This window comes from Symphalangus syndactylus, chromosome 9 (genome assembly GCF_028878055.3).
Source record: "Symphalangus syndactylus isolate Jambi chromosome 9, NHGRI_mSymSyn1-v2.1_pri, whole genome shotgun sequence".
NCBI classification, from domain to species: Eukaryota; Metazoa; Chordata; class Mammalia; order Primates; family Hylobatidae; genus Symphalangus; species Symphalangus syndactylus.
Genome location: NC_072431.2, coordinates 108316774 through 108330936, shown reverse-complemented (window position 1 = coordinate 108330936; position 14163 = coordinate 108316774). Strand labels below are relative to the sequence as shown.

The 14163-nt window shown below is 48.5% G+C and overlaps 1 protein-coding gene across 6 annotated transcripts in view; it reads right to left on the bottom strand.

The window, feature by feature from the left end:
• The window catches only part of RNF38 (ring finger protein 38), a 157466-nt gene extending 143747 nt beyond the window's left edge, over positions 1 to 13719 (bottom strand). For 4 of the 6 annotated variants that reach the window (XM_055293719.2, XM_055293720.2, XM_055293723.2 and 1 more), the window contains exon 1: positions 13414 to 13719. In XM_055293719.2, coding sequence (XP_055149694.2) covers positions 13414 to 13666 — 253 coding nt within the window. In that variant the 5' untranslated portion in view covers positions 13667 to 13719. The remainder of the gene's footprint in view (positions 1 to 13413) is intronic. The other 2 variants (XM_055293721.2, XM_063609734.1) reach the window with 1 other exon arrangement.
• Between the last annotated feature and the right edge of the window lie 444 nt (positions 13720 to 14163).

The window sequence follows — 14163 nt, the reverse complement described above, 5'->3', positions numbered from 1 at the left end:
GTGGCGGGCGCCTGTAGTCCCAGCTACTCAGGAGGCTGAGGCAGGAGAATGGCGTGAACCCAGGAGACGGAGCTTGCAGTGAGCGGAGATTGCGCCACTGCACTCCATCCAGCCTGGGCGACAGGGCAAGACTCCGCCTCAAAAAAAAAGAAAAGAAAAAGAAAAATCACACACAGATGGGCGAAAAGGTGTTGTTCTATTTCCCTGGAGAACAATATTTATGATGAAGAACAGTAAAGACTAGAATAGGCCGGGCGCGGTGGCTCACGCTTGTAATCCCAGCACTTTGGGAGGCCGAGGCGGGCGGATCACGAGGTCAGGAGATCGAGACCACGGTGAAACCCCGTCTCTACCAAAAATACAAAAAATTAGCCGGGCGTGGTGGCGGGTGCCTGTAGTCCCAGCTACTCGGAGAGGCTGAGGCAGGAGAATGGCGTGAACCTGGGAGGCGGAGCTTGCAGTGAGCCGAGATCGCGCCACTGCACTCCAGCCTGGGTGACAGAGCAAGACTCCGTCTCAAAAAAAAAAAAAAAAAAAAAAAAAAAAAAAGACTAGAATAATGAGGACCCAAGAATGCTGGCCCTCAATGCCAGACTAAAAAATATGGCTTTTACTTAGAAAGCAGCCACTTAAATATTTGATCTAAATATGTGCTTTGGCAAGGTTATCAAATCATATCATTAAGCCCAGCACGGTGGCTCACTCCTGTAATCCCAGCACTTTGGGAGGCCGAGGCAGGCAGATCACCTGAGGTCGGGAGTTCGAAACCAGCCTGGCCAACATGGTGAAACCCCATGTCTACTAAAAATAAAAAAATTAGCTGGGCATGGTTGTGCGCACTTGTCGTCCGAGCTACCCACTCGGGAGGCTAAGGCAGGAGAATTGCTTGAACCCAGGAGGTGGAGGTTGCAGTGAGCAGAGAGAGCACCATTTCACTCCAGCCTGGGCAACAGAGTGAGACTCTGCCTCAAAAACAAAACAAAACAAAAATCTTATTACTATTAATGCAATTGTGATGTTTTTGCAATCCCCAAAATGCATTTGTTCTGCTAACACTGTCATAGTCTATCACTTTACTGATGCATATCTGAATTATCTCAAATCCTCACTGTGCCTAGTACATAGTAAGCATTCAACAAATGTTTACCAAATTATTATTAATATAAGTAATCATTATTATTAATCATTATCTTTTTGTGTGTGTGTGAGACAGAGTCTCCCTCTGTCACCCAGGCTGGAGTGGAGTGGCATCATCTCAGCTCCTGCAACCTCCATCTCCTGGGTTCAGGCAATTCTCCTGCCTCAGCCTCCCAAGGAGCTGGGATTACAGGCACCCACCACCACGCCTGGCTAAGTTTTTGTATTTTTAGCAGAGGCAGGTTTTCACCATGTTGGCCAGGCTGGTCTCAAACTCCTGACCTCAGATGATCTGCCACCTTGGCCTCCCAAAGTGCTGGGATTACAGGCGTGAGCCACCAAGACCGACCTCAAATCATTATTTTTTAGTGGCCAACAGAGAGCAGTAAAATAGAGACAGGGGTTAATCCCCTAAAGAAATATAAACTAGCCGGGCGTGGTGGCTCACGCCTGTAATCCCAGCACTTTGGGAGGCCGAGGCAGGTGGATCACAAGGTCAGGAGTTTGAGACCAACCTGGCCAATATGGTGAAAGCCCGTCTCTACTAAAAATACAAAAATTAGCTAGGCGTGGTGGTTGTAGTCTCAGCTACTGTGGAGGCTGAAGCAGGAAAACTGCTTGAACCCAGGAGATGGAAGTTGCAGTGAGCCGAGATCATGCCACTGTACTCCAGCCTGGGTGACAGAGTGGGACTCTGTCTCAAAAAAAAAAAATATATATATATATATAAATTATAAATGAGGCAAATAAAGTAACCTAGATAATAGTTTACAATTAAGCTAAAATAAGTCATTGCTAATCAACATACTTAACTAAAACAGGTTTTTGTTTTGTTTTTGAGACCGAGTCTCACTCAGCCACCCAGGCTACAGTGCAGTGGCGTGATCTCGACTCACTGCAACCAAGGTCTCCTGGGTTCAAACGAGTTTCCCGTCTCCCCAGTAACTAGGATTACAGGCACCCGCCATCATGCCTCGCTAATTTTTGTATTTTAGTAGAGATGGGGTTTCCTCTTGGCCAAGCTGGTCTTGAACTCCTGACCTCAGATGATCTGCCCGCCTCAGCCTCCCAAAGTGCTAGAATTATAGGCATGAGCCACCCCACCCAGCCAAACCTTGTGTACTTTAAAGTCTCATAAAATTTAGCTGTCAAATTGGTACAGCCTTTTCAAAGGATTATTTGGGCAATATCTTTTTAATGGACTACCAGGCAGTCTTTTTTTTTTTTTTTTTTTTTTTTTTGAGATGGAGTTTAGCTCTTGTTGCCCAGGCTGGAGCGCAATGGCATGGTCTTGGCTCACTGCAACCTCTGCCTCCTGGGTTCCCGTGATTCTCCTGCCTCAGCCTGCCAAGTAGCTGGGATTACAGGCGCCCACCACCATGCCCGGCTAATTTTTTTTTTGTATTTTTAGTAGAAACTGGATTTCACCATGTTGGCCAGGCTGGTCTCGAACTCCTGACCTCAGGTGATCCACCCACCCTGGCCTCCCAAAGTCCTGGGATTATAGGCGTTTCCTAATCCAGGACAAAATTATGCTGGCAGGTAAGAATAAAGGTCTAACTCCTAACTTGACTCCAAGTAATTAGAAGAAAGGGCAGCTTACAGTAGCCATAGGTTTCCATGGAGTACACACTATCTACCTGTACACCATAGACGTCAATGCTAATTACAGCAACAAAAAGGGCCACCCTCATCCTGAGAATGGACTCCTGAAGTTTACAGTCTTAAAGTCTAAAGATTATTGGCCAGGCATTCAAGACCAGCCTGGTCAAGACAGTGAAACCCCATCTCTACTAAAAATACAAAAAAATTAGCTGGGCCTGGTGGTGAGCGCCTGTAATTCCAGCCACTCGGGAGGCTGAGGCAGAGAACTGCTTGAACCTTGGAGGCGGAGGTTGCAGTGAGCCGAGATCGCACCACTGCACTCCAGCCTGGGTGACAGAGCAAGACTCGTCTCAAAAAAAAAAAAGAGATTACCTTGCAATCAATTCTTTGGTGTATTTCTTACAAAATACAACAACAAAACAGGCTGGGCATGGTCACTCATGCCTATAATCCCAGCACTTTAGGAGGCCAAGGTGAGAGGATCACTTGAGCCCAGGAGTTCGAGACCAGCCTAGGCAACATAGTGAAACCTCCATGTCACAAAAAAAGTTTAAAAGGTTAGTGTAGTTGGCCGGGAGCAGTGGCTTACGCCTGTAATCCCAGAACTTTGGGAGGCTGAGGCAGGCAGATCACAAGATCAGGAGATTGAGACGATCCTGGCTAACATGGTGAAACCCCCGTCTCTACTAAAAAATACAAAAAATTAGCCAGGCATGGTGGTGGGCGCCTGTAGTCCCAGCTACTTGAGAGGCTGAGGCAGGAGAATGGCGTGAACCTGGGAGGCAGAGCTTGCAGTGAGCTGAGATCACACCACCGCACTCCAGCCTGGGCGACAGGGAGACTCTGTCTCAAAAAAAAAAAAAAAAAAAAGGTTAGCGCAGTAGTCACACTCATAGTCCCAATAGTCCCAGCTACTCAGGAGGCTGAGGTTGAAGGACTGCTTGAGCCTGCGAGATGGAAGCTGCAGTGAGCTATGATTACCACTGCCACTGCACTCCAGAGCAGGCAACAAAGCAAGACCTTGTCTCAAAAAACAAAAAACAAACAAACAGAAAACAGTAGTTTGAGATATCAACAAGTAATACAGTAATAACTAACATATTAAGAAAAAAGTTTTCACTAAAAGATTGCCAACAAGACTTCTTAGAAGCACATCATGACATAGAATGGTTGATATAAGTGTTTATTACCAGGCGTGGTGGCTCACGCTTGTAATCCCAGCACTTTGGGAGGCTGAGACCATCCTGGCTAACATGGTAAAACCCCGTCTCTACTAAAAATACAAAAAATTACCCAGGCGTGGTGGCAGGCATCTGTAGTCCCAGCTATTTGGGAGGCTGAGGCAGAAGAATGGCGTGAACCTGGGAGGCGGAGCTTGCAATGAGCCGAGATCACGCCACTGCGCTCCAGCCTGGGTGACACAGCAAGACTCCGTCTCAAAAAAAAAAAAAAAAAGAAAAAAAAGAGTTTATTAAGCATACATCCCCAGATAAACTGATTTTTTTCTGGTGGCAACAGGGAGAAATCGCTTCCCAAAAATGTAAGTATTTAAAAAAAAAAAAAAAAAAAAAGATTGGCCAGGCACGGTGGCTCACACTTGTAATCCCAGCACTTTGGGAGGCCGAGGAGGGCAGATCACCTGAGGTCAGGAGGTCAAGACCAGCCTGACCAACATGGAGAAACCCTGTCGCTCCTAAAAATACAAAATTAGCCAGGCGTGGTGGCGCATGCCTGTAATTCCAGCTACTGGGGAGGCTAAGGCAGGAGAATGGCTTGAACCCGGAAGGCGGAGGTTGCGGTGAGCCGAGATGGTGCCATTGCACTCCAGCCTGGGCAACAAGAGCGAAACGCTGTCTCAAAAAAAAAAAAAAAAAAAAAAAAAGATTAGTGGGCGCATCCCTGGGAGAGTAAGCAAGTTATGTATTTGGCTTTTGTGGGCAATCAATCATTCTGGTAACACAAACATAAGGCAAAGTAGACCCAGATTTCTATATATTTTCCTCTAAAGTACTTTTAAGTTACAATTTCAGACTTAAAAAAAAGAAAAAGGTTCCAAGCTCAGTCTTGTCCTTTTTTAAAGCTGCAAGTATTATAATTTAAAACTCTGAAATGTATTCACTTAAACACGTTCCTGTCACTATTAACAACAACGCTCCATTATCCACTTTTGGTACTGTCTCCAGATGATTTTTAATCCCTGCCTGACTTCTCCCTACCAACAAGTACTTGGATACCATCTTTACCCCGCCTGCCCCCACTACTTGGTTGTGCCTAGGGAATTATAATTACAGCAATCCCGCCTTTAGAACATCCTCAGAGCACAAAGCTTCTTTGTATAATGGTGGAGGGAGGGTGCCCTCCAGGCTCCACAGAAAAGAGTGGGTGGTAGCAACAGAGGAAGAGGAAGTGGAGCCACTATGGTGGCCCTCAGTTCTAGTTCAATATTGTTTGTGGGAATTTACTTGTAATGACCAGCCAGGGTTCTGTTGAGCTTCTGCATCTCCTCCCATGTGGGGATGGAGAGAATCAGGGCTTATCCTGGCAGATGAGCACAATCACCATGCCCAGAAGACCAGGGAGCAGAAAGAAGCAAGAAATTTGGGAGAAAAGCAAGCAATAACTGTCTTGAATTGCACCCCTCTATGCGATTCTCAAGATCTTAAGTGAGGAAGTTTTGACAACAAAAGCTATCATCCTAATTAACCAGTGGTTAGTATTGGCATTACTGGCACTCGGTAGATGCTCAAAGATGTATTGAGGTGGCAATAAAAATCTACATAGGAAGAAAAATCTATAAAAAAAAGTTTTAACAAGAAGATAGCACAAAAGCCAAATGAAAAATACTTTTTATTAATTATGAGTCCCAGCCAGGCATAGTGGCTCATTCCTGTAGTAATCCTAGCACTTAGGGAAGTCGAGGCAGGAGCATTACTAGAGCTCAGAAGTTCAAGACTACCCTGGGCAACATAGCAAGACCCTGTCTCTTTAAGTAGGAGTTCCAACTCTTCTCTATCTGTAAATGTGATTTTTTTTTTTTTTTTTTTTTTTTTTTTGAGATGGAGTCTCACTCTGTCGCCCAGGCTGGAGTGCAGTGGCGTGATTTCGGCTTACTGCAAGCTACGCCTCCCAGGTTCAAGTGATTCTCCTGCCTCAGCCTCCCGAGTAGCTGGGCCTACAGGTGCACACCACCACGCCCAGCTAATTTTTTTGTATTTTTAGTAGAGACAGAGTTTCACCATGTTGCCCAGGCTGGTCTCAAACTCTTGAGCTCAAGTGATCCACCTACCTCGGCCTCCCAAAGTGCTGAGATTACAGACGTGAGCCACCGCGCCTGGCCCTGTAAATGTGATTATTAAATGAATACCTGTTTTACTTTCTGCCTACTCTACTTCTGTTCAGTCTGAGAAACTGCTCACTTTTTAGTTCTCTGACAATAAAACAAACTTCAACAGAAGGTCAGCATGCAGCATCTGCAGCCACTAAAATCCAAGGTGCAGAAGCAGAATGGACAGGCAACTTTTCAACTCCAAGAACATCCCAAAAGCACTACAAATTGTCCTACTACCTAACTGCTTGCTATTCTTCTTTCCATGTATATAGTTTTCTCTCTTTTTTTTTTTTGAGACAGGGTCTCACTCTGTTCCCCAGGCTGGAGAGGGCAGTGGCACCATCTCGACTCACTGCAATCTCCGCCTCCCAGGCTCAAGCGATTCTCGTGCCTCAGCCTCCCAAGCAGCTGAAATTACAGGCAAGTGCCACCACACCCAGCTAATTTTTGTATTTTTAGTAAAGACAAGGTTTCACCATGTTGCCCAGGCTGTTCTCAAACTCGAGCTCAAGTTATCCACCCGCCTCGGCCTCTCAAAGTGCTGGGATTACAGGTGTGAGCCACCACGCCCGGCCCCGTCCATGTATATAGTTGGTCCTCTTACTACTACTTCCCTACATTTCTCAACAAAGTCAAAGGATCAGTATTTACACCAAAACTCACAATATCTCACTCCCCTATTTCTATACATATTTTACCACAAAAGCAGAAAATGCAGTGATAGCTTTTTCTTTTTTTTTTTTTTGAGACGGAGTCTTGCTCTGTCACCCAGGCTGGAGTGCAATGGTGCAATCTCGGCTCATGGCAACCTCCGCCTCCCGGGTTCAAGCGATTCTCCTGCTTCTGCCTCTCGAGTAGCTGAGATTACACGTGCATGCCACCACACCCAGCTAATTTTTGTATTTTTAGTAGAGGCAGGGTTTCACCATGTTGGTCAGGCTGGTCTCAAACTCCTGACCTCAGGTGATCCACCCGCCTCAACCTCCCAAAGTGCTGGGATTACAGGCGTGAGCCACCGCACCAGCTAGCGATAGCTTTCCATAGCATAACTATTGATAAACCCTAATATACTCCCATCATTCTACTCTTCCACCTGTCCAACATCACTGCAGTTAACTGTTCTAAGCAGTCCCAAGAACAGCGCTAATATCCATTTAAATAGAACAGGAAAAAAACTGAAACCACTCTGGGTAAGGCCTGCAGGTAAGAATTGTTTATTTTCCTTCTGTGGGCAAAAGACCACTTTTGTTAAACATCTTTAGTTTTTTAACATGTAATTTCTTTTAAAAAATTCCTCCAAGACAGCAGCATAAGCAAATTGAAACTTCCTATCCCACCATCCTCAATCATGTTTAAAAATAATAATAAAAAAGACAACAGAAACCACTTCAAATGTATCTTTCCCTTGAGCCCCCAGAACAGCATTCATCCACGACAACCGTTCTGAAAAACTCTGCCATTATTTCCAAAAGCAGTAGGAAGTCCGGTCTTGTCCTTGGTTTGCACTCTCCCTTCCTCTCTCTCCAAGAAAAAATGAAACAGCAGGAAGCGTAAACAACCACTTAATGGAAAATACAAATGGGTAAATATTTTCAAAATTGGCTAAAAAGCCTCAGGTCTTCAGGAATGCTAGTGCAGGGGGAAATAGGAAGAGAAAAAGAACTGCATTTACCCCTCCAAGTGAGCACTGTAAGAAGACAAGAGGCCGGGCGCGGTGGCTCACGCTTGTAATCCCAGCACTTTGGGAGGCTGAGGCGGGCGGATCACGAGGTCAGGAGATCAAGACCACGGTGAAACCCTGTCTCTACTAAAAATACAAAAAAAAAAAAAAAAATAGCCGGGCGTGATGGCAGGCGCCTGTAGTCCCAGCTACTAGGAGAGGCTGAGGCAGGAGAATGGCGTGAACCCAGGAGGCAGAGCTTGCAGTGAGCCGAGATCGTGCCATTGCACTCCAGCCTGGGTGACAGAGCGAGACTCCGTCTCAAAAAAAAAAAAAAAGAAGACAAGAGCAAATGTGGCACATAGGTACTATACTTTCTCTCCTCCATTTACCAGATACTTTTGTCTTTTATTTTGAGACGGAGTTTCGCTCTTGTTGCCCAGGCTGGAGTGCAATGGTGCAATCTCGGCTTACAGTAACCTCTGCCTCCTGGGTTCAAGCGATTCTCCTGCCTCAGCCTCCCAAGTAGCTGGGATTATAGGCATGCGCCACCACGCCTGGCTAATTTTGTATTTTTAGGAGCGACGGGGTTTCTCCATGTTGGTCAGGCTGGTCTTGAACTCCTGACCCCAGGTGATCTGCCCTCCTCGGCCCCCCAAAGTGCTGGGATTACAGGCATGAGCCACTGTGCCCAGACTTTTTTTTTTTTTTTTTTTTTGAGACAGTCTCACTCTGTTGCCCAGGCTGGAGTGCAGTGGCGTGATCTCAGCTCACTGCAACCTCCACCTCCCGGGTTCAAGCGATTCTCCTGCCTCAGCCTCCAAAGTAGCTGGGATTACAGGCATGCGACACCATGCCCAGCTAATTTTTCTATTGTTAGTAGAGACGGGGTTTCACCATGTTGGCCATGCTGGTCTTGAACTCCTGACCTCAGGTGATCCACCCGCCTCGGCCTCCCAAAGTGCTGGGATTATAGGCGTGAGCCACTGCGCCAGGCTGACAATGGTATTTTCTAAATAGCTTATTCTGTACATATTTCTTCAGCCTCATAACAAAGTTTACTATTTTAAGCTGTGCTCTTGGGTTCAGCTGAGCATGGTGATGAAAAGCCCCTTCCCATGAAAAGTTCACATGGAGAACTCCTGAAGCCCCTAGGGCAAGCACCAATCCAGACCTCATGGTAAAGCCCACAAAACATATGGATGAAACTGTTAGTTACAGCTGGACTAACAGTTCCAAAGCTGCAGAGCAGTGCTAGATCACAGATCACCTTTGCGTGGATTAGAAAAGGTGCCCCTTCTCTGAGGGCACACAGTTCCACACCAGGTACTCATCTTGGTAAGTAGAGTACAGAATAGATTTCCACCTCACTTGTCACCCGAAACAGGTATCCTTTTGCTGAGTGCAATCTCTATGGTCCTACACAGCAGCACCGTTAAGAAGTGTACCGGCCAGGCACGGTGGCTTACGCGTGTAATCCCAATACTCTGGGAGGCTGAGGCAGGCTGATCACAGAGGTCAGGAGTTTGAGACCAGCCTGGCCAACATGGTGAAACCCCGTCTCTACTAAGAATACAAAAATTATCCGGGCATGGTGGCAGGCGCCTGTAATCCCAGCTACTCGGGAGGCTGAGGCAGGAGAATCACTTGAGCCTGGGAGGTGGAGGTTGCAGTGAGCCAAGATCGCGCCATTGGACTCCAGCCTGGGCAACAAGAGCGAAACTCCGTTTCAAAAAAACAGAAAAAGAAAAAGTGTACCTGGGCAATGCTGCACCTCCAAAGTGGGTTTCCAGATACAGGAACCTTAACAAAGACAAACAGGCACTTCACAAATTTCACTATCAGAAAGCCTCAGATTCGTTAATATAAATTCATTCATAAACACATCAGGACTACAGGAAGAAAGGTCTAGCAGAGAAGGAAAACTAGCAAATTTGGGAGAAAGGACACTCTTCCATCTTGAGGGATAATCAGTTGTTTCCCAAAGACCTTAATCTCTGACCATAGGTTCAGACGGCTAAACCTCAAATGTTGGTCACAAGCTAAAACAATCACTAGCATCTGCAGAGGGATGGATTATCTTTCTCAAGACATGATGACATGTTTACCTTTGGGAGTTTTACTTTCCCCAAATTTTCCTTCTCTGCTAGACCCTTTTTGCCCTTACTTTTTGCCCTAACTTTAAAACCACATACAGTTGACACATGTATTAAAATCTGTAAAACCTGATAAATAACCCCGGTAGGTAGTGGGCCCCTTAGCTAACTCCATGAAAATCAGAGGAATGGACAACCTAGATTAAGAGGGGTATGGCACCCAACCCTATCATTCTTTTATGCTCCACAAAAGAGGTAAAGTATCACATGGGTCAAAATTCCATCCCAGTCATCCAGGAGTGGGAACAGAGGGGCAGCCTAAGGAAAAGATGAGGACTAGGCTGGGGCAAACCTAAGATAGTGGTTCTCAAACTTTAGTGGGCATCCGAATCTACTGGGGAGTTTTCTCAGAATCAGATGTCTGGGTCCCTCCCTACACCTGATATATCAGAATGTCCTGGAGCACATCTATTTCGACAAAACTCAAACTGCAGACACAGGTCCACTAGAAAGTTTAGAAATAATGAGAAATGTACCGCAACTATCAGCAGTTCCGAAATAAAAGTCATCCATTGCAAAACTAGGTTTAGCAGGTCAGAAAGGGGCGAAAAAGGATCACCAGCCTGCATGTCTAACAGGCTGTGCTGGGCTGGAGCCTGTAGGAGAGGTCCATTATTATGAAAGAAAAACTGTGTTCTATAAACAAAATTTTTTGTGTGAGAAATATTTCAAGCATCTGAAAAATACTTAGAGTATATTAAATATCTCTATACCCTACACCCAACATTACCAAATCTTAATTTACAATTACTTGATTCAGATTTTTTTTAAGTAATAGAACATTAAAGGTATAAATAAAGCCCTTTTGGGTACCCTTGTGTAATCCCATTCCTCATCTTCTCTTCCCAAAGACAATCATTACACTTAATATGCATATTTTAATACTATCACCACATATGGGCATAGCCACAAACAATATTATTTTTCATATTTTCAGATTTTACACACGTGAAACGATTCTGTAAGAATTCTTCTGACTTGCTTCCCTGCTCCATATTGTTTTTGAGATTCACCTATTTTAATGCACGAGGCTAGTTTATTTTTCACAGTGCTGTAATATTCAATTGTATGGGTCTATCTAAAAATGTATGTATTCGCCGGGCGCGGTGGCTCACGCCTGTAATCCCAGCACTTTGGGAGGCAGAGGCGAGGCGGGCAGATCACAAGGTCAGGAGATCGAGACCATCCTGGCTAACACGATGAAACCCCCGTCTCTACTAAAAATACAAAAAAAAAAAAATTAGCTGGGCATGGTGGCGGGGGGCCTGTAGTCCCAGCTACTCAGGAGGCTGAGGCAGGAGAATGGTGTGAACCAGGGAGGCGGAGCTTGCAGTGAGCTGAGATCGCGCTACTGCACTCCAGCCTGGGTGACAGAGCGAGACTCCGTCTCAAAAAACAAAAACAAATAAATAAATAATAAATAAAAATGTATGTATTCTTCTGTTGATGGACATTTAAGCTGGAATGAGCATTCTTGTATTTTTTTCATACTTATTTTCTTGGACAAATGTACAAGGATCTCTTAGGGTATATATACATACCCAGAAATTGACATTTTACGTAAATGAATATGTCTGCCCGCCTTCACACTAAACACCAAATACCACTACTCTCTAAGGCGGTTGGATCCATTTACATTTCCACTACACTATATACAAGTTTATTTATCCACAACCTTAATAATCCTCGGTTTATCACAGCATTACATTTTTGCCAACCTGATCGGTGTGAAATGTCATCTCACTGTTGTTTCAATTTGCATTTCCCTGATTGTAAGTCTCTCACAAGTACATTTTCTTGCTTTTAGGTATATATTTGCCAAATATGTGTTTCTTAGAGTTTTTTAGGAAAATCTAACCCATCTTGTCTGAATTGGGGCAGTCCTTCCCAAAGCACCCTGCCAACAGCCACCACAGCAGGAAAGCTAAGGTGCAAGAGGGCAGCAAGAAAACAGCTGACTTAAACAAGGAATCATCTTGGACAAAGGGCCTTAATTAATGCATTTGTTAATTAGTCTTTCCCTTCCCTCTTTTGTCAAGCCTTACTTCCAAGACAATACTCCAGGCCCTGGGGGTCTGCATCCTTAGAACTGGAGCGAGAAAGAAGGGGAGGGGGTGCTCAAGCTAGAACGTTTCTATAAAAGTATAGCTGTCCTTACTCGAAGAAAAGAAGTGACTGCAGACCAATTCATACCCAACCTTGTAAGCTACCATCCACCTCCAACAGACTCCTTTCAAACTCATCACGTTTGGTACCTTCTTTGAAACATCCCAATCTTTTTCTCCAGACTAGACACCGCCCCCCCGCCCTTCAGCAACCCTTTCATCTCCCATCCCCCACAATGACTGAATACCCTCTCCTTTTTCCCCATTCTATTTTCTAGCTCCACGGGACCCTCTTCCCTGCCTGTAACACGTTGCTCTCTCCCTTGCCTCTAGAACTGCAAGTCCTTTCCCCTTCCAAGGGACATCCGCAGTCAAAACAACCCACCTCATCATCCACCCCAAATAAAAACGGAAATCCCATGTATTACATGCCAGGCAGGCGGGTGACTCGGTCCCAATCCTCCCAGCTTCCTTCCCCCTCCACGCCTGGGATAGCTGTTCTTTCTCGGGGAGTTCTCCAAGTGTGGTAGGTCCAAACCACCTGGAAAAAACTCACGTGGCCTTCTGTGCCGTAAATGTCTTTACCAAGGCCATGTATGCATTTCTGGTTTCGGCATGAACGAAATTAGGGCCATTTACTGAAAAAAGACACCTTACGGGCGCCTCCACAAAAGCGGGCAGGCCTCCCTCCCAGTAATTCCAGCTGAATTGGTTTAGTCCGTGCAGTGGTGGGGAAGGTGGCCTGGCAGAGACCAAACGGTCCCCACGATAAGAAGTTTCCGAAGCTCTGCCCTACTCACTCAAGAAAGCCCTCTCCCCGAGAGCACACCCCGCACAGAAGTCTTTGCCGCTGCGGCTCCCCAGGGCACCACCAAGCTCCCAAGTCGGCCCCCTGCTCTTCCGTCCCACCCCGCAAGAGATCATTACTCCCAAGCCAGCCCAAAAAGGGCTGGGTGGGTGTGCCAGGGTCCAGGGCCTGACCCCCTCGCCCCAGATCTATCTCCCTCGGCTCCCGGGGGCCGGGGGATCGACCTCTTCCCAGCCCCCTCTGCTCGGGGCCCGCGCCGGCCCAGGGTGGCCCTGGGTCCCAGCCAAGCTACGGCTCTCACTGGCTATGTGACCTTGGGCAAGTCACTTCCCCCTCTAAGCCTCGGTTTCCTCCTCCGCCGAGCAGAGACCTAGAGAGGTCCTGCCCTGCACACCCTGGGGGAGGGGGCTACCCACCGGGTGGGAAAACGCTTTGTGAGCCGCTCAGCGCGGCTGAGGCGCAGGGCTCGCAGGGGCTCCAGGGCCGGACAAAGCTGACCCGGACAACGCTCCTCCCCGTCGGCGGGGCCGGGCGCCTGGACCACACGCCTCCGGCCCCCACCCGCGGGACCGACCCACGCCCCTCCCTGCCTGGCCCACTCCCGGACCCCGTACCTGCTCCCGGCGCTCGGCCGCAGGCGCCGCCACCCTGGGCGCCCGCCCGGAGAGGCCCGTGGCCCGGAGGGCTGAGGCGGTCCGTGGCGGCGGGCTCCGGCCGGGGCGGCGGCGGTGGGGGGCGCGGGCGGCGCGGGGGCCCGAGCTCGGCGGGGCCCGGCCTGGGAGACGACGACTGAGGGTGAAAGTGCGCGGCGGCCGCGGCTGCTGAGGCGGCGGCGGCAGCGACCGCGGCGGCGGCGCTTCCGCTCATGGCGGGGCCGCGAGCAGCGGCTCCGGCTGCGACTCGACTCCGGCGCGGCGGGCGCTGGCTGGGCCCCGGCCGGCAGCAGCGGTGGCGGCGACGGAGGCGGCTCCCGAAGGGGGAGGAGGCGGAGCCGGGAAGCAGCGGCGGCGGCGGCGGAGGGGGCGGGGACGTGGAGGGGGCGGGGACGCCCAGCCGCCGCCGCCAATGGGCGCGGGGCTTCTCAGCCGCGGCTCCGGGGGCGGGCGGGCGGCGCCGAGGGGTATCCTCAGTCTCCGCCGCTCCCCAAGGCGGGGAGGCTGAGCGCTGGCCGCCCGCCGGGAGAGCCCTGCTGCAGGGGCTGCCCCGCCCCCGGCCCGCCCCTGAGGCGCGGCCGCGGGCGTCTGGGTCCAGGCCTCGCGCGACCCAGGCTGGGGCTGCGCTTGGGCTCCGCTGTGCAGGGGTTCGTGCCTGCGAGGGGGCCGGAACTCGGCCCAGATAGCTACTGCTCGCAGCCCGCCTGCCAG